Source organism: Glycine soja, chromosome 7 (genome assembly GCF_004193775.1).
Source record: "Glycine soja cultivar W05 chromosome 7, ASM419377v2, whole genome shotgun sequence".
NCBI classification, from domain to species: Eukaryota; Viridiplantae; Streptophyta; class Magnoliopsida; order Fabales; family Fabaceae; genus Glycine; species Glycine soja.
The window spans coordinates 14185174-14206070 of NC_041008.1; the positions used below are offsets into that span (position 1 = coordinate 14185174).

At 29.4% G+C, this 20897-nt stretch overlaps 1 protein-coding gene across 2 annotated transcripts; it reads right to left on the bottom strand.

Moving 5' to 3' along the window:
- Positions 1-988: 988 nt before the first annotated feature.
- LOC114418835 (very-long-chain aldehyde decarbonylase CER1-like) lies at positions 989-19926 on the bottom strand. 2 transcript variants are annotated; one of them, XM_028384357.1, is made up of 10 exons: positions 19814-19926; positions 19187-19410; positions 18629-18861; positions 17579-17798; positions 6324-6699; positions 6132-6239; positions 3799-3999; positions 2151-2249; positions 1541-1714; positions 989-1356 (listed from the first exon to the last, which is right to left on the bottom strand). In XM_028384357.1, the coding sequence occupies exons 1-10, from the start codon at positions 19871-19873 to the stop codon at positions 1177-1179; spliced, it is 1875 nt and encodes a 624-aa protein (XP_028240158.1). In that variant the 5' UTR covers positions 19874-19926; the 3' UTR covers positions 989-1176. The 2 variants fall into 2 exon arrangements, with proteins under 2 accessions (XP_028240158.1, XP_028240159.1); XM_028384358.1 differs by lacking the exon at positions 6132-6239.
- Between the last annotated feature and the right edge of the window lie 971 nt (positions 19927-20897).

Genomic DNA, 20897 nt, shown 5'->3' on the forward strand with positions numbered 1-20897 from the left:
AACATATACATTTGAATGTTTTTGTAACAACTTATGGTATGTACGAAACTTTGTATGGTGGGGTTATTTTTTGTGTTGGAAAGTTTAGAACTCATTTATGAGTTGGGGATATTGTATACTTCATGATCGTCAGAGATGATATGAGTCGTATAGATATCATATGGGTTAGGTACCTTATATCCTCTCCTTTTTATTTAATTTTTTTTTCTCTCTCTCTATATATATATATGATAATTAGTCATTTCATAAAAAAATCTACAAGAAAATTATGAGAATCACATAATGTTTAAAATAAAAATAATGATAATGTGATGAAAATTACATGAAAAATGAGTCTTCCAAATAATTAAAAAATAATAAGATATTAAATTTTTCATTTTAAAATCTCACAAAAAATGAATTAAAATGTGTAAGAATTATTTAATGCGGAAGCTAGTTAAACACTCAAATGCAAATATATATATATATATATATATATATATATATATATATATATATATATATATATAAAGATATTTTAGGTTGAGTTAGAATTCAAAGAGGTGACCGCATGTATAAGCTATATCGAAGAGGTAAAAGCCCTATCCCTATTAACTTACTAATTAAAGCTACTCTCTTATTTATTTTTTTAAGAAAAGTGCTCTATAAAAATAAGTTGCTTAGCTTTTTAAGAGTTTCCCAAAAGGTTTATCCTTTGAAGAAAAAGTAACCTAAAAAACATGCAAAACCAAGCATACTCTAGTTTACATTGAGTTGGGTGAACTCATTTAAAAGAAGAAAAAAAATCTCCCGAATCTTATTTTATTTTTTAATTTAAAATCACTCAATACTTAGACTAATTTATTAGGACCAACCATTTTTAACAAATCTAAATTTATAAGTTTTTATAATATATCCTTACAATTAAAGCATTAAAAAAACAGGGGAAAATATATTAGAAAAATCCCCCCTCTCCCCTCCATTCCCATAAGGAACTAAGAAACATGCATTTTTCGAAAGGATCACTACTGCATTATTTAAACACACTTTCTATTACACAACATATATATGCTGCGAGAATTCATATAGCTAGTTTGATAAAAATCCATATTGTAATTGGAAATATCATAAGCTGGCTAGTTGATTAATTTGTTGATATATTTATAGACACGCTGATTTAGATTTATATCATGCTAATTAATTTAGAAATGAATAAAGGGTAATCTTCAATGGCCTAAACCCATGCTGAAGACTTGCTTGCCATATTTTCTCAACGCTAAACATGACATTTCCGCACTCATTGACCTTCCAACATTCTAAGGCATGCAATATTCCAGCCACACGCCATGCACTCATCACTCTTCTTGGCAGCCAGTTCTGTTGCATATTGAAATTCCTTACTTATGAAATTTATTTTGGCTCCAAAATGCATAAAAGTATATATGTTGAAGAATTTTATATATATATATATATATATATATATATATATATAGAGAGAGAGAGAGAGAGAGAGAGAGAGAGAGAGAGAGATGAAAATTTAAGAAAGTTTGTAGTTGCTTACCTCACAAGAGTCCACATTCACTAAAGAAGGGGGAGCTATCATGGCTGGTGTGCTATGGTAGAAGCAGTCTTTGCGAAGTTTCTTCGGAGGGAATTGGGAAATAGGTATGAACAATGATCCTTTTGGTGCCTTTTTTTGTTCGACCTCATCACACTGATCTCCTACTAACCATATCTACAAATTCAAATAGAAAGAAAGAGGTGTATTATTAAATGATTAGCCAACACTACGTGGTCTGATTCAAATTGGGTTGGTATCCTTTAAATAAGGTTTTGGACTTTACAATTTATTTCGAGAAAAAAGACTTTATTAAATATGACTAATTAAGTTTTAAACAAAGTTAATAGATATTTGATATTAATATTTATAATTATTGATAAAGATAATTATCTCATTTGGTATATACATTTATTATTTTTAATTTATCTTTCAACTACTTTTAAAAATCACTCATAATCACAATAATTACCGTCTAATAGTTTTTTAACATGATAGTTATTACTACATATCTAACTCAAAAAAAAAAAATACAGGTAAGGCACTAGGTCCAGAGTGCCTATTTTTCAATTAGTAAGAATAAAAGAAAAATAAAAAGGTTAGAGGAATTTACCTTAGCAGTATAGGATCCTGGAAAAACCAGGTTCTTTTTGGACTCATTGGAGATCCTTAATTGAAGTTTGTCATATTCGTCCTTATACATAGTGGTAACCTGAAAAATGATTCCATTTATCAAGACATATATAGCAGAATTATATTTGAATATATTGTAGTAAATATTTCTGCCCATCAATCCCGCATTCTCATATTGCTTTACTAGTGAATCGAAATTTCATATATCGCATGCTTATTTTAAATTTAAATCAACTTAAAAAGTAAAAGTTTAGAAATCTAAATGAAAAGGTATTTAAATTTACAGATAAAATATTCATAATTAACTTAAATAAAATGAAAAATAAGACTATGAAAAGATATGCATAGTAAATCATAAGAATTTGAATTTAGAAAGATGAATTATAGGATGTCATTATGTAATTTTTAGGAAAGAAAAACTAAAAAAGGTAAGGTCATTGAAAAGAGCATACTCTTATTAAACTATATAAAACGTGAATTTGAGACTTTCTTTAAGAAACAATCTTGTTGTATAATTTTGTATTACTATGGACAACAAAGCTAGAATAATTTTGTATCAGGTGATTCACATGGTTGGTAATAGATTTAAAATAAGAGTTCAAACCATTAATATTTAGAGAAGAGAGGAGATTTAAAAAAGGAAAGATTTTAAAATAATTAATTCTAGAACATAAGCAACTACTGATTATTTAAAGAACTAGATGGAATTTTAACATAAATTTTGAACGTAATTTGGAAGCTTCTAAAAACATAAAATAAGTACCTTTCTTTACATTGAGGCCTTGACTCTTGAGTATTGAGTATAAAGAAAGTAAAATAGAAATCTCACTTTGGTAGGGGCCGGCAAATAAAGGGCCAAGAGAAAGAGAGAAATAGAGAAAAAATAATATGAGTCTCATATCTCTTACACTCTAATATTTTAAATATTTTTTTTATTTTTATCTTTTCTACCAAATAGATCATTAAGGTCTCACATCAATATATGTTGGTTTGTGTAACAATGAGGTCAAATATTTTAAGTAAGATTTGAAGTATGATCTATTTAAAGAGAAAAACTTATTTGAGAAATGAAACTTCAGTAAAAGTAGTTAGTCAAATTTTTTGAAAGAAATTAATTATTAATAAAATCAATAAATATTTCACACCAATGTTATGATACTAAAGTCATGATGACAGAAAAAAAATCTCTTGCCATTCGAATAAACATAAATGCTAGTGTACCCAAATTCTACTTACACAAGTAGAATTCAACTTGTTGAATGTGACTATACATTTTATGGTAGCAATTTCAATATTTGTGTTACAAGCTATTGATGTTTTTGGAGTTAAATATAAAAAAAATTAATTTTGATTGTTCTAAATGATTTTCACACAATCGAAAACTTCCAACAAGTCAATTGAAAATCTATAATTTAATAAATGAATAAAAAGATTGTTTTATGGGGTGCTGGCATTAACAAATAAGTTTGGGATGATAACAAATGAACACTTCATTGACGAGCTAGCTCTAATTATTTATAATACAATAAAGAACTAAAGAAATAAAAAATATTTTTAGTGAAGAAAATAATGCTTAATTATAAGGTACCTGTTGTTTCAACAAATTCAGCAAATAAAATTAAACATACCTTAGTACCCCTTTCACATAAAGCACTCGCAATGGCATATGAAACCTTATTAGGTTTGCCACAAAGAAGCACTTGGCTTGCTTCTTTAGGAATACTGTTAACAACAATAGCTACGACTAAGCTACTGCCATCCACAATTTTTATCTTAAGCTCGGGATATCTTTTGATGTAAAGTTCACCATATTTATTGAATGAATCTCCCTGCAACCATTGAACGCGTGCTATCATTAAATCATTGATTTAAGCATACCATTATGAACAAAGCAAAATTGAACATATTATTTTAAAATAAATATACAGTTTATATGGATAAATGCTAATTAAATAAATAGATTATATCTAAATTCATGGAGGTAGTAATTTCTTTGTAGATTGCAATGTTGTGTGATCTCTTTAAATCTATAAGTGTGGTAATATATGTTGAATGCTTAATTGCTTGTAGAGGTTGACAATGTTGTCTAAGTCAGTGTGATGGAGGGATCTATGCTCGATACAGAATGTTAATTGAGTTCGGTTCTCTGACTGTGGGTCACGAAAGGTCATAATTTAAATGGGGAATAGGTTTATTTTTTGCGTGATATTTGATTGACAAAGAGCCTGACAAATTCTTTCCTAGCATGTCTATATCAAGTCACACTTAATAAGAATGTTTGTGTGACTAAAATAAGGGAGTGGACTTATAATAATTTGTATTAGTTATAGAGGTGGAGGAGATAGTTTTATACTTTGGCTCTCAATTAATTCATTACTCCTTACTCTATATGTTCATATAGTTAGCAAATTATTGATAAAAAGAATATAGTTAGCAAATTTTTATAGTTGGTAATTGCCAATAGGGAAAAAAAATGTGTATTACAACTTTTCCAAGAAGGAAATATAGGATCTCTAGAAGCTAGTTTTTGGATTGTGAACTAAAGTTGTCATTTTAGCCCAAGTGCTAGGGGTCATGCCACTTGACCAACTGTAATAATTTTTAGTGCTTTTTATCCCAACCAAAGAGGAGGCAAAAAAGCCCCCAACCCACACAGTCTCACTTAGTAAGGAGCCATGACTTAAGGAAGGTGCCAACGCACAAATTATAACCATTTCAAAAATGTTTTTTTTTTAATTATACACAAATAATATTTTTAAGTTGACCTCAATTAGAATATCTTTAACTTAACCTTAACCAAAATATTTTTAACTTGGACTTTGCCACAATATTTTTGACTCAATCCCAACCAAAGTAAATTCACCTAAGCCTTATCTAGAGCATATTTAGCTTGACCTTGACAAGGACATCTTAAGCTTGATCGCAGCTAGATTATTATCAACTTAGCCTCAACCAAAGTCTCTTCACTTTTGTCTCGGCTAGTTAGGCCTAAGTTAGGGCCTCTTCCACTTGATCTCGATTGAAACATATTTTGTTTGGCCTTGATTGAGGCATCTTTCACTCAACTTTAACTAATTAAGACATCTTCAAAGAGTTAGGAAACATTTGTCTTAGCTTTCTAAGTCTTAAATTTTAAAAGTGAATTAACTCAAGGTTGACCCTAGCTCACTTGGCCTTATTGGTCATTTTTCCCTAGCCTACATGTGTCAGGACTAAATGGATTAAGACTGACTCATTTTTTTATTTTTTTTGTTCATAGTAATTGAAGGTAGCATCAGGAGATTTATAATAAGTCACACTCTTATTCAACTAATTAACTAAGTTAGACCCCTTAACAATATTAGAATTGACCCATCTGATAACTCTATTTAGAAAACTTAAATCTGTCCTTCCTGTGCAATGGCATGGACGTTAAAGCGGGACCAATTGTGATAGCTTGGCACATCAAGAATTGGGGATACAAGAACCAAAGATAAATCCTCATTTCAATGTAGATAGCTAGTGACAATTGGAAGACCTAAATTTAATTAGGGGTAATGGTGTGGGAGCAACCATGAAAAAGGTGATTGAGAAAAAAGAGTTAAGGAATGAAAGAATTATGTATTGATATATGCCATATTATATGAATAGATCAAAATGGAGTTATCATTTTTAAATGAACATATATATGGTTTACATACATGGATGTCAAACAAACAAAATTAGCCTAATAGAATAATAAAGTTCAAACTAAAGAAACTGAATTAACCAATTATTTAACTGTTAATAGAATTGAGTGAGTTATTAAATAACATGTGTACACACAAAAACATATGTTTGAGCATTTTGATTTACATGACGATATAAAATAATTTTGGATAAACAAAAAAGTTTTCAAGTACTATCTATATAATGGAAACTTTTATCCAACTAGTGAAAAAAATAAAATAAAAATTATTTTAAAAAAAATGAAGGGGCTTGCCTGATTTGAAAGTCCTAGACTTAAAACCTTTACTTTGCTTAACTCAGCCTGAAGTATTGCTTCTTCTATAAGTTTGTTCAATGTCTCACTTTGCCATTTGAAAAGGTACTGTAAAAGTGTAAAAAAAAAATATTATTTATAGGAAATATTTTTCCTTCTTGGAAATGGAAAATATTGTTACCCAAAACTTACTTGTACATGGAATCTTGGTATAACCCATGATTGTAAATTGAGCATTTTGAAAGCATTCCTCTCCATAACAAATGTTTGACCATAAAACCAAGTCACGAGAATAGACCAAAGTGTTAAAGGCCACATCAAGGAGAGGTACCAAGTAGAAGATTGAGGTCTAGAGGCTAAGGAAGCAAATCCCAACCTTAGATGATAGATGGACTCTGGGGTTGTAAGGTGTGTTAGATGTACGACATCGGGTGAACTTTCTTCTCTCTTTAATGCTATCTCATATGTTGTGTCTGTAGTCTTGTCCATGGTACCATAAATGTAATCATAAATAGGCATGAAGAGTGAGTAATTTGTCCGAAACTGGGTATGATGCAGTGAATGGAACCTGTTACAAACCAAATTTAATTAATTCACTCTTGTTTTATTTTTATTTTTTCATTTGTTAACATGAGTTTCAATAAATAAAAAATGCATTATTTTGTTTCTAACATGAATTTAAATGAAATATATCGACAATATAAACAAAATACTTTATAATTCAAATCATGGATTATCATATAACTAAAAAAATATTGACTTATTACATAATTAATTTTAAAAATATCTAAAATAAAATCTAATTGCCTAATAGTACAAAAAATATTTTTCATTAATAGTATGTAAGAATTAAACTATTCTAACGTAGATAATTGACTTAGAATTGAATCACCAATTAATTAAGAAAAATTTTAAGTATTTGAAAATATATGTAACCGAAAATTTATATTTTCTTGTATATTGGAATATGTATAAAATAAACATGTTATTAATGAAGAAATGTATTTTTAAGGAAGATACTATTAGTATAAAAAGTTATGCTTTCCTTAAATTAAATACTGTATCACTCTATATATAACTTTCAAATTCAATACATTAAGTTAAGACTTTTATATATATATATATTCTACTATATCACATCAATTTTATGATTTTAGAATTTTTTTACTCGAATGATACAATTATCTAAGAGTTTAAAAATGAGTTCTACATACTTATCCCGTATTTTTTAAAAAATTCTTTAAAATAAATCCCGCAAATTACCTATCTATTACTTTTAATGGTTAAAATTAGTTCTTATATAAAAAAAAGCTTTTACAAGTGATGAATCCCATTAATTTTGAACATTTTGTTTGATTGCAAATAAAGAAAAAGAAGAAATAGAAAACATTAAAATTTAAATTGAAGAGAAAATAAATAAAATAAAATATTATTTTTTATTTATATTTTCTCATCATCCACATAAAAAAATATAATTTACATTTTTTTCTCCTCTTCATTTTTTTATCATTCAAACACATCACCAATGTGTAAAGAGTCACATTGACTTAGTTTTGAACTTGTCCTTACCTCTTTTTTTTTTATTGAAATAACCTCATTTCATTTCAGCGGTAATAAAACCACAATACAGGGTGGAATATAATCAAAAGTGTGATGACTAGCAAACAAATAAGATACCCTTCTTAAAGAATGAACAACGTGATTAGCTTGTCTCGAAATAAAACTTAACCCAAAGTTTGAAAAAAAAAAAAAAAAACCAAAAGTCTTTGCTTACAAGCCAAAAGAATATCCCCTAACTCAGTTTGAGGGACCGGGTTACTGATCACACTATCAACTACTGGCTTGCAATCCATCTCAATGGAGACTGCATTAAAGCCTATAGCCCTCAACCACTGAATAGCATCCAGTAAACTAATAGCTTCAGCCTTAACCGCATGGATATCCCCATGAGCCCAAAAAGTTTTGGCAATGACAAACTGACCTCTATCATCACGGGCACACATCCTTACACCATATACCTTTTCTGATAAGAGAAAACTGCAGCGTCAATGTTGCATTTAAACACCCTCGGTGCAAGCTTCAGCCAATGAAAATGGTTGTCCAATATTGTAGCAATTTGGAACCGACCTTAAGCCTCCAAATAGCCTTCCAATTACTAGGGATATAGTACTGGGCCACATTTGTCAAGTGCTCCATAATATTGAAGTAGGCGGACTTAACAAAAGAACACTTTATCCCTACTCAACTTCCAAATCATCCTATCATCTTCTATATCTTTGCAAATAGGAATTTTCATAATTTACTATATATCTCTATCTTGCATGTAAGTATTAACAAGATCAAAGTTCCATCCTCCTCTATCGTGGTGGATCAAACCAGTAACACATAAGTCATGCATACCATAAAGGTGGAAGACTATAGACAAGAATTATCGACATCTTTCAACCAAGGATCTTTCCAAATATTGATGCTCCTTTAACCACTACCTGGGTTGCATTGCATGGATGCTACGCCAAGAATAACTTGGATTATGCCCGGGATTGACCTACAAAAACCCCCTCATGTGGGTAATATCTAGCTTTGAAGACTTTTGAAACTAATCTGGGTCAGTGGTCAACTTCCACCCCTACATAGCATGGCTAAATTAAAGCCATGGAAATGAAGGAAGCATATCCCTCTAAACTCCTTCCTCAGAGTTAGCTTGTCCCAACTCATCTAGTTTATTCCCTGCCCATTCCTTATTCGAGCCCTACCAAAAAGAGTTGATAATTTTTTCCATCTCCTCCCCAGGGACATTGGGATGAAAAAAATGCTCATACAATAAGCTGGGATGGATTGAGCAACTGGCTTCACAAGCATTTCGATCATGTCCCACTTTAGATAAATGCTTACCTGTCCAGTTTTGATATTTCTGCTAGATACGGTCCTTCAGAAAATTGAAGACTGCCTTCTTCTTCCTACTTATCATAGAGGGCAAACCTAGGTATTTTCCCATCCCAAACACTCTACCACACCTAGAACTGAGATCACCTCTTCTCTATTGACCACAATTGTATTCCTGCTAAAATAAACTTCTGACTTGCTATATTGACGAACTGACCCGAAGCCTCCTCATAGGTGTTAAGGATTTCCTTAATACATCTACTCTCCTTCTCCTCTACTCTAAAGAATAAGAAGCAATTATCGACAAATAATATATGAGAAAGAGTGGGAGACCCTATGCAAACTTGAATCCCATGCAAGTCACCTCTAGCTTTAGCACGCTTAATAAAAGTAGACAACCTTTCACAACAGAGGCTCACCTTGACAGAGGGTCACTTTGGCTGAGACCCCTTTGAGGAACAATTGGACTAGATCCTTCACCATTCACAAGCTCTGAAAAATAGACATAACTCAAGCACATACTTAGCCACTCCACCCATTTTTTGACAAAATCCCATCTTGAGCATAATATCTTGTAAGTACGTAGTCCCACTCTACACAGTCATAAGCTATGCTCATATCTACTATAAGTGCAACTTCCCGTTTCTTGACCTTATACGTGCACTTCTTGTGATGAATGGTTCCACAACCTCCAAAGCATTGTCCAGGATGGACCTATGCTCCACAAACACCAGTTGCTCCAAAGAAACACATTTAGGAAGCAAAGGTTTCAATTGGTTAGCCAACACCTTTGATAATATTTTATACAAGACGTTCCAAAGGGATATAGGCCGCAAATCCTTCATTGCCGAAGGGTTCTCCTTTTTAAGAGTAAGCACAGTGTTAGTTGCATTCAGTTAAGGAGGCAGCACATCGGTTTCAAACCAAGCCACACTAGCCTAAGATATATCATCCCCACAAGTCTCCCAAAATCTCTTGTAGAAGGCGGGGCTCATCCCATCTGTACCGGGAACCGTATCCGTGTATTTGGAAAAGGGTTAATATGAATTCCTCTTTATCAAATGGGGCCACCATACCCACATTATCTCCATTAGAAATTTTGGTCTGCACATGCGCCAAGATAGCCTCAACCTCCGAACCAAACTTTTTGAATAGATTAGTGAAGTAGGATTTCGCAATAGCACACATCCCCTTCTGATCCACCTTTTTCTCACTATTTTCACTAATCAGCTTACAAATCCTATTCTACTTTTTCCTAGCTGAGGCAAATGTGTGGAAGAACTTAGAATTAGTATCACCTCCTTGAAGCCAGTGAAACTTAGCATGTTGTCTCTAAAAGGAATCCTCCTCAGCTAAGAGCACCGCCATCTTTTCACGCAACTCATCCATACGCCCAACCGCCTGACTATCTCTTCTTCCTCTTAATTGATCCATCTCCTTTCTGTACATATCAATATCTTTCCTGAATTTCAGTCGTAACCTTCTGCTCCTAACTTTCAAATCCTCCATGCTCGAGTTAATTTTGCCTAGCATATTTGAGGGCCCTTCCTTGTCCCACCAATTTGTCACCACAACATCCAAATCCTGCTCTCCCAACAAGCTATTCTCAAAACGGAACACTTTGGTGGAGACTCTTTTAGCTTGTCCCTCCAAGCAAAGCAAGATGGGTGAGTGGTCCAACTTGTTAGAAACAATATGACTTAACCTGAATTGTGGAAATATGTCAAGCCAAATTTGGTTAGCTAAACCCCTATTTAGTCTCTCTTCTATAGTGTTCATTGTGTCTCTTATGGATCCATGTGTATTGACATCCCTCAAGAGGGAGATGAATAAGACCACTGTTTTGGATAGCCTCCCGGAACCTCTGCAGCATCCAAGCAGGTTGTGCCTGCCAACCCCACTTATCTTTTTGCGACAACAGATAATTATAGTCTCCCATAGTGCACCATGAGAGAGAATTGTCTCGAGCCAAGTTCCTAAGCATATTCCACGACTCCTTCCTACAATTCCTGGAATCCATACAACCTCGTGAACCTCCACACCGGCTTACCCTCCTACACCACTTCCATATTAATAAAGTTTGATGAATAATTCAGCACATTCCAAGAAAAAGGATGCCTCCACACCAAAGCCACCCAACAACTTCTTCCAATCCTATCAACTACAAAAATTGCATGGAAACCCAATTTCAATCTCACCTCATCTATTTTATTAGCAAGCACCAAGGTTTCTGAGAGAAACAAAACATCCGATTGATGCGTTTGGATGAGATCATGAAGGATTGGAACTACTCTTAGGTGGCCCAAGCCCCGATAGTTCCAGCTGATAATGTTCATAATCCCTAGCAGGCCCTGGTAATTGCCAAGGCTTACTAATAAAAAATACACCTCCGAATCCACCTTGTGACTATCCTCTATTATGCCATCCTCACTGTTAGCTTCTATTCTGGTCAGGTTAGCACCATGTCTTTTCCTCTGTTATGCCATCTCTGCCACTATCGTTTTGTTCAACTAACCTCCTCTTGTCAATGCCTCTACAAGCCCCCTTTTGAAAACCCTAAAAGCATGACTCCTCAGAGAGAAACTTCTCACGATGAGAGAGAAAGATGCTTTAGTTCCTAACAAATTATTAACTTATCCTTACCTTATATCAATCAACATATTGTTAATTATCCTATCATATTGCATTAAAGGTCTCTACCTAACTTATATTTTCAGGTTTTAATACATAGAAATTCCATTACATATGTATCTATTTGATGGGGTCCTGTTGTCTCCCGTATATTATTAGTATCATTTTTAAGTGTTTTTTTTTTTTTTTAAGGTATCACCTGTCAGTAAATCACATACTAGTATTCTGTAGTGTAGTATTGAACATCAGATACAGATATATGAAGTTCGAATATCTATCACATATAACTTATAATATCCACCTCACTATTAATTTATTCATAATCTTATTTGAATCTAGTATTTATGCCTTAGTTTTGATGTTCAAGTTACTGCTTTTAGTTTTATATTGGTAAATAAAAAAGAAGTATATATTGTATTTCATTTTCATCCATTTATTGAGAAATTCTCTCTTTTTTTGTGAGTAGAAAATCTCTGATATTAAAATATACATATATATATATATATATATATATATATATATATATATATATATATATATATATATATATATATATATCGTCAACAATTTCCACCAGAATTTAAAAACTAAGTTCAACAACTGCACAAATAAAAAAATAAGCAACGTTATCTACAACTACGACAATCGAGATCTCCGATTCGTATGATGATTGTCTTTACAATTAAATCGTACCGCAAAGACTAAGTTTTAATGTTATCGTAGTACAAAGCCAAGCATACGAACCTACCCTTCTCAAAAAAATATTGACATCTACCCAACTAATGATACGTGTGGAACATTTATTGTAGCGAGCGGGAAAAAAAACTATAACTTGAAAAAAGAATTAAATAAAAAATAGTAAATCGCTATTAATCAAGTTTTATTTTCTAAAAAACATAAAAATATCATTTAAAAAAGAAAATGTTCAAGTATAATTTTGATCTTCTTATAATTTTAAATTTATAATTTTAGTTCTTCTATTTCTTAATTATGACATTTAATCTCCTTATTCTTAAGAATAAACAATTTTGATTATTTGAAGATCTAAAGTTAAATATTAACTTTGATGTAGCATATTAATAATGACATGATATTTATGTAGGTTGTTAACATGGAACTTATGTCACAAGGAATTAAATAAAGTGAAAAAAATGGTAGGAGGTAAATTTATGACCTTCTATTTAAAGATAAAGTAATGAACCATTAAGACACTTCCTATATTTAGTTAATTTTATAAATATTATATTTTATGTATCATTAGTTAATAGTTATTAATTTTTTTAATTATTAAAAATATTTAATATATAAATATTTTTAATTTTATTTAAATTCATTTTGAATAGTTTATATATTTTTATTTTTATTTTAACAATTTATAATTAAATTTTATAAATTAACATATAAATCATTTTTTAAATTGATTTTAGTATACAAATTATTTTTCTTTTAATTATATAAATTAATATAATTACATCAATTAATATGTAAATTACACAAATTACGTAAATTTATTTCAATATGTCAATTATTTTTGTTCTAATTATAAAATTAACAAAATTTTAATATTTAATTTTTAAAAGGAAACTTATATGTTAATATTTTTTGTTTTAACTATCAAAATCTATATAGTAAATAAGTATTTATAATACCAATTATATAAATTAAGAAAATTAGTTAAATTATTTATGTAATTTAGAAAAGTTATGTAAATTTTATTTATATATAAATTATAAAAAAATTTATTTTAATTATAAAAAGTAATAGTTTTTTATTTTTTTAGATTATTTAAATATTATTTTAAATTTTTATAAACTACATAAAATTATTTTTTTAAAATAATCTATATATTATTTTATGTCATATTTTTAAAATTTTAATTAATAAGAACAAATTTATATATATATATATATATATATATATATATATATATATATAATAATTTGTTAATTTATATTAAAATAAGATTTTATAATAAAAATAAATACATGTGAAATTAAATATTAAATTCTAGTTAAATATTTTATTTTAATTTACCAATTTTTGTAATTCACTAAAAATTAATAATTAATTTTTAATGATACATGTAAAATAGTATTTATAGGGTTAATTTAACAAAATGATTTTTTAGAGGTTTATTAGCCTTTAAATAAAAGTCATGAGTTCAACTCCTATCATGATTTTTTTTTTTACTCATATCATGATTTTTTTTTTTACTTTATTTAACCCCTGATCTAATATGTATCATGTTTAACAACCAATATCATGTAAGCTAATAATTAATGGTGATAAGAATAATGATCTTTTAAGTAGTGGATGACATGTTGACAACGTATGCTTCCTTCTTTTGTGAATAAGTATCAGTTTTAAGTTATTTCAAAAATACCAAGAAAAATTAATAAATAAATAAATAAATAATATTTATACAAAACTAATTTTATTAAATAGATGCAAGAGAATAATTTTAATATTATATCAAAAAACTAAAAAAAATTATTAGGAGTATTATTGAAAAAAACAATTAATATTATATTGAAATACTAATATGATACTTATTTTTTGATAATGTTTTTTAAATGTGACACTTTTTTTTTTTGGATGAAATGAGTTATAAAATTGACTTAATTAAGGGTGTAAGCGAGTGCATGTTATTCGTGAATTCGAATTGACCTAAACTAATTCAAACAATTTGGGTTGGATAATTTTTTTGTTTAGGTCAGATCCGGATCAAATCAATCAAACTCATTGAGTTTTTGATTGGGTCACAGGCTTCAATATCTGAATCCACTGACTTGTTATCACATTAATTTGTATTAAATTATTATATCATTAATATATGTGATATATAATATATATTTTTAAATTAAAGAAAATCATATATTATTTATTATTGATTACATATACTTACTGACCTAAGTTGAATAAGCATTAATGTATTCTTAACTCTAAGGATCAAAGCAACAAGAATTTTAGTGATAGAAGTCACTTCAAATGAGTTTTTAAAAATATTTCGAATCTATTTACAAAGAGTAGGCTTAGTAATATTCCATTGATTTTGATAGAAAAATGTGTTTAAAACATATTTTTATTATGCTTATTAAGATTTCTTATCTCAAATATGATATGCCTAATTTCCTATCTCTCATGGATATATAGATAGACAAGTCACTAGAATGAGGTGTAGTAATATCATAAAATTTTCTTTTTAATAAAAAATTTAATAATTAAAAAACAATTGTATCTGATTCATTTAATACAAATTTTAACTTATAAAAAATATTACATTTTAGAAAAGAACAGACAACTAAAATCTTTTGACTCATTGACCTAACCTAATACAAATCATTTGCAAATCAACACAAATCAACATGTGTAAATTTGATTAGGTTAAATAATGAGTTTGACCATATCCAACCCAAATTGATCCATTGACACTTCCAAATTTGATGTGAATTCAATTTTTCCTACTAACCAAAAAAAAAAACTGTCACTTAATAACTAACATTAGTTATAAAAAAAATGTCTTGGGGCAAGTTGTTATTCGTGTTCAATTAATGCGATTTAGTGACAAAAAAATGTTTCCAGATTTTTACGATAAATAGATGAACATGAGATATTATTTTCTAATTAATTAGAAAGGCCAACAAACAGGGACAATTAAAATATAGGCATAATTAATCATTATTATTTTTTGAATGTACATAAGTTCTATATTAAAATATTGTTATCTGAAAGACTGAAACTATGACTTGGCGTAATGGGTTGTCTCAGTCTAACAGGATCAATCGCAGGTGTGGCTTCAATATATTGGAAACACATTAATGGAATTAATTCATGGGATGTTATTCAACTCAATCGTTGGACTTTGCTACAAAGTTAAGCATATGAACAGAGACGATATTAATTAATCGAAATTAACAGAACTAATTTAATGCAATCGTTGTACAAAGCTAAACCTACGAACTAACCATTTCCAAACTCTGACATCTATCCAACTAATGATATACGTGGAACATATCATACAGTTATAGGGAAGCAAACGTGTCATAGTAGCGAAATGTTTATTGTTTTCATAGGGAAAATAAATGTTTGATGAGCACCTTGGTCATTAGTTATGCAGATGTCAATGTTTGGAAATGTTTTGTCCATGTACTAGTACATATGTTTAGCTTTGTACAACGATCGCATTAAATTAGTGTCGCTAATTTCAACCAATTAATGTCGATCGTTTGTTCACATGCTTAGGTTTGTACAACCTATGATTGAATTGCATTATATATTTTAATTAATTCATTACTGCGTTACCTATGCATTGAAGCCACCTGTTGTGGATTGTTAGTACTATAACTTGACTCACTATACGATACCTACAGCTCCAATTAATACTTTTATGAACGACTCGAAAATAGGATAATGTTGGTTTTTAAGAATCTTATAAAAAAGATTAAAAAAAATCATTTACTGATTGGTGTATAGAATTTGTAACTTACACTCCCTCGGTATCTTTTTATGTCTTTTTAAGGTTGGTATAAAAATTAAGAAATGGAATAAATTTTCTTGATTTTAATAAAATAATCGAGATTTTTTTTATTTCATTTCAACTCCACAATAAATGTATTTATAAATCAATTAAAGATTAGGCGAAAAATAATGATATAATCGGTAAAAGAATAATTTATGTAATTTTAAACTTTATAAATGACACATAAATAAAAATAGTTTTTCTTTTCTAAGAATTCAACAATTAAAAAAATGAAGAATATGTTAATTCTAAGTATTAGATGAAGGTCAATGATATTTTTTGTTTCTCTCTCTCCTATCCTCCTTGCTCCGCCTTTATATGATAATTTGTTGAATGAAATGAACTAACAGAGTGAGCTTAGCATATCTTATCAGTTTGCCATATAATAGAGAGAAATAGGAAATAATAACTTATCTTGTCCTATCTTCTCTATACTGGTAACCAAATAATTATGACCTTATAATACTGTTTCAACTTTCAAATGGATGCAGTAAAAAAAAAAAAAAAAACTTCCAAATTAGTTTGAACAATATTTATTAATTTTAAATATTTAACTGACTTTTGAACACCTAAGTTTTTAAATTAAATAAAAAAAGTTCATTTAATTGTTTCATGGATTTTATTTTTTTTAAAATCGACGGAAATCAATTCCATGTATCACACTTGAAAGCAACACACACCTGCATTTCTCACCTTTTATTGAGCTGTCGGGTTTTGAATGAGTAAATGTGTACTGTGTACAGTATATAACGATCACTACACAAGTCCTCTAACTCCCCTACTAGATCTATATCAAACGTAATGAAAGCTACGTTTCATATACTAATAAATTTTGCAAGTGATTATATTAATTTATACTATTCTTTTATAAAAGTTTTGTTAACCAGTACGATTAAAATACTGGTTAAAAAATTTAAAGAAAAATATTTATTATATAATTCATAAGAAAATATAAAAGAAACATCAACAATGTAATTTTTTTCTTCCAGTATTTTAAGTTTTTTAATCAATGTCATTAGAACACTAGTTATGATTAACTTTTTTTAATAATCCAAGATATTTTATTAATTTTTGTCACCTAGCACCCAATGATGAGACACACAAATTGAGGAAATTATATATATTATACTGATAATAATAGGTGCAAATTAAGTATATTTTTTTCACTTTTTTTTTCATAACTGATAAATGACTTTACTGCTAGTTAATTAACTTTGAATATGTAAAATGTCATATGATATGAGAGAGTCTACTTAGCAGTTCTAGGAATATGTATATGAAAGCAAATTGAGATGCATAGAATTAAGGAAATATACTTTTTTTTTGTCATAAATAAATAAGAATATTTATACTATATATATTTTTATTAACACAATTAAAATATGACGGAGAGGGTTAAGAGGTAGAAACTTACGATGGTGTATACATGAGATATTTTAGGAAGGGAAATGCTGTGAAAATGGCCTTTGGGATGCACTCGAAATTGCAGTGACCCAAATTGTTCATGAAGTCAATGTATGCGAGATAACCAGCATATGATGCTATAGAAGCTGTTCTGGCAACCACAGTTGTGTATAATGGAATGGCAAATAACACAAAGTAGGCTATGTGCTCAGCAAAAGGATGGATCACAGCTGCCAAATTGAAGAACTCAATTAATTAGTACATATGTATTTGATTTTTTTTAATGTTTTGAGGTGTGGTATAATTTTGTCTCGAGAATCAATTTATTTTTTAGTAATTAAAGTCACTTGCCTTGCTGAATAGTACATAATTATTTTTTAAATTTATATTGTCCATGTTACAAAATTAAAGCTTCCCATGACAATGTGTTAGGACAAAGACAATAACTCGCCCATTAATATCATGTTTTTAAAGATATGTATTAAATAAATGTTATGTAAACACTACAAGAAATTTTGAAATTAACTATGGACCAATTTATATCTACAATTTTTAAAGAATCGTCACAAATTTTTTTATGATCCTAAAATTAATAATGAAAAAATAACTTTTGTCGTTAATATATTAAGTTTTGTAGTAAAGTTCTACTAAACAAAAAGTAGGCTGAAATTACGTAATGATAAATAGATAAAATTCACTTAATTAATAACCATTGTGTTAAAAAAATAATTCTGCTGGTTTCTATTGTATTCCAGCTGATCTAAAAGTTTATATTATTTCTACTTGTTGCAACACCTGTTTCTGTTGTTATTGCTATGTTAAGGACTTAACGGTATAGGTCATGACTTGATGTTATGTTTTTTTTTTTTGGATTATATCAACCTGCTTTATGGTTGCCAGCACTTATTGCACAAGTATTAGTGTTATATACCATTAATTTTGATAGAAAAAATAATTAAGAAAAAAAACGTACTTTTAGTCTTTATTTTTTATCAAGCACAATCAACATTTCGTTTCTCCCCGTGACAAAAAGTAAGTTTTGTGACAGTGGAAAACCTACAAGTAATGGGTTCTGTGACAATGGAAGAATGGTGATGAGAATGATAGCGGGAGTAGAGGAAGTGGTGATGAAGTGCCCTATGTAACCAGTAATAAAGAAACTCCACTGGTCCAGCATGTAAAAGAGCAGTGATAAGTACACCATCTGTTCTCCACAAGGGCATGTGAGAACTCTCTGGAACTAACATATAACCTATATAAAATATGATCCCATTGAACAAGATCTGGTCATCCCTGCAAAAGTTTCATTTAATAATAATGAAGATCGAGAGAAATTAAAAATTAAGAGAAATAATAGCTTCATTACGTATATATAGAAGGTTTCGACTTTAAATTGCGGTTGGTTGCAGTTACAATTTTCATTGCAATAATTTATATTGTGAAATTTTGCATATAAATATAGTCGATGCGATCGTAATTACAGCCAGAGTGACCTCAAAAACTTTGTCTTTGCGAGTAAAGTCATGATTAGGAACCATTTTTTAAAACCTTGTTAATGTATAAAATTATGAAAAAATAATTATGATGAAATGGTAAAGATAGCAAGCAGCATACTGACCAATTGCTTTCTCGATCAACTTGTTCAAACTCAATGCCCTTGTCAACAATTCTGTTTTTGCCTTTGGCAGTTCGATGGCGAGAGAGTGTGATCCAAACTTGGTCATGCAGCATCCTCACCATCATATAAGGGAAGATGAGGAAGTAACCAAGGTCCCTCTCCTTTGTATCACTCACTAGGAAAGAGTAAGTGCTGTGTGCAATCCATGGTGTCAAAATCACCCACTGTTATGGCAGCATCAAGATCACCATCATTTCATGTCTTAAGTTAATTAATAGGACATGATGCATGATTGCTAAGGTAATTAAAGAGTATGGTTATAGTAAATATTGTATAGTCATATGAAAGTTTCAAATTTAGGTCTCAAACAAGAAATTGTGAGTGTAATATTAACTTTTTGGAGATCTATACAACCATATCTCGTGATTATATAATTGTGGCAACTCATTGGTTAATATTTTCTCATAATACTATTAGTTTTAGAATCCGCAAAACCTCGACTGTAACAATAAATGGAATCAGCTTAAATAAAGCAAAGAAGTGATGAAATACCAAACAATAGAGATATAATATTTAGCTAAGAATAAAATGTGATAAAATATAGTTGAAAATAATTAATAATGTAACCTTGAAACACCCGAGAGGTTTCCATGGCCAGTTGGTTAGTATGCCAGGTTTGGAAGCCATCTTTGCACTAATTAACTTAGGATAAGAGAACGAAGGAGAACCAAAGATTTGTGTATATGAATATATGATATTAGAAGAATGAGTATATATTTATAGTGGCAAAAAAGAGAAAGTACGTGAGCTATATTTATGAGCATTGATTAGCGACGTGTAGGGTAGATGTATAGGCGAAGTTAAGATATTTAATTTCTTTATCTCTTCAAGTCCGATTTTGTCCCGTGTGAACGCGGAAACATTCCTTAAACAGTCATTCGCATCTGAATAGGAAAATAAATTTTAGAAGGAGTGTCTGAACAAGAAATTAAATTTTTAACCACTCCGTGCAGACTGTGCAGTGGGGTAAATCGGGACTCAAAGTTAAATCTAGATCAATTTTAATGAAACATAATGACGTAAAATTAAAAAAAATAGTATACTGCCAAAAAAATATTTTGGTAATTTTTTTGTAAAATTATTTTGGTCATTAATTAACATATTTTATTTTTTATCAATTTATTTATTAATGTTAGTTCTATATTATTTTGTTCCATTTGAAATTTAAATTCGAATTATTTTGATCACTTGACATAATATTGGACAAAACTAAATGTTTAAGGTAAATTTTAATTCTATCAGCTGGGTTTTGTTGTTTTGTGAACATAATGTTGCAAAGCATTTTTTTATATGGAAGAATTTAGAGTAAAAAAATGCTCTGCCTTTTCAAAACTAGAACAAAGTGTTAATATAAGTACATAACAGTGATTTATAATAGATTATAATAAATTTCCAATTATAAACAATTTATTCGTTCGAATTCAAGTTATACGGTTATTATAAGTGACAAGTTAAGCCAGGAAGCAATTCGTTAGTTGCAAAATATTTTTCAAATACATGCAAAATATTTTTCAAATACATGCAAAATGAATTGAATTTGTTTTAGCAAATTATTTTCTTATAGAAAAAGTAAATAAAATATGCGGTTCAATAATTGTATCCCTTCGTTTAGTGGACATTTACTCTAATCTTCTGTCATTTTGTCACTACT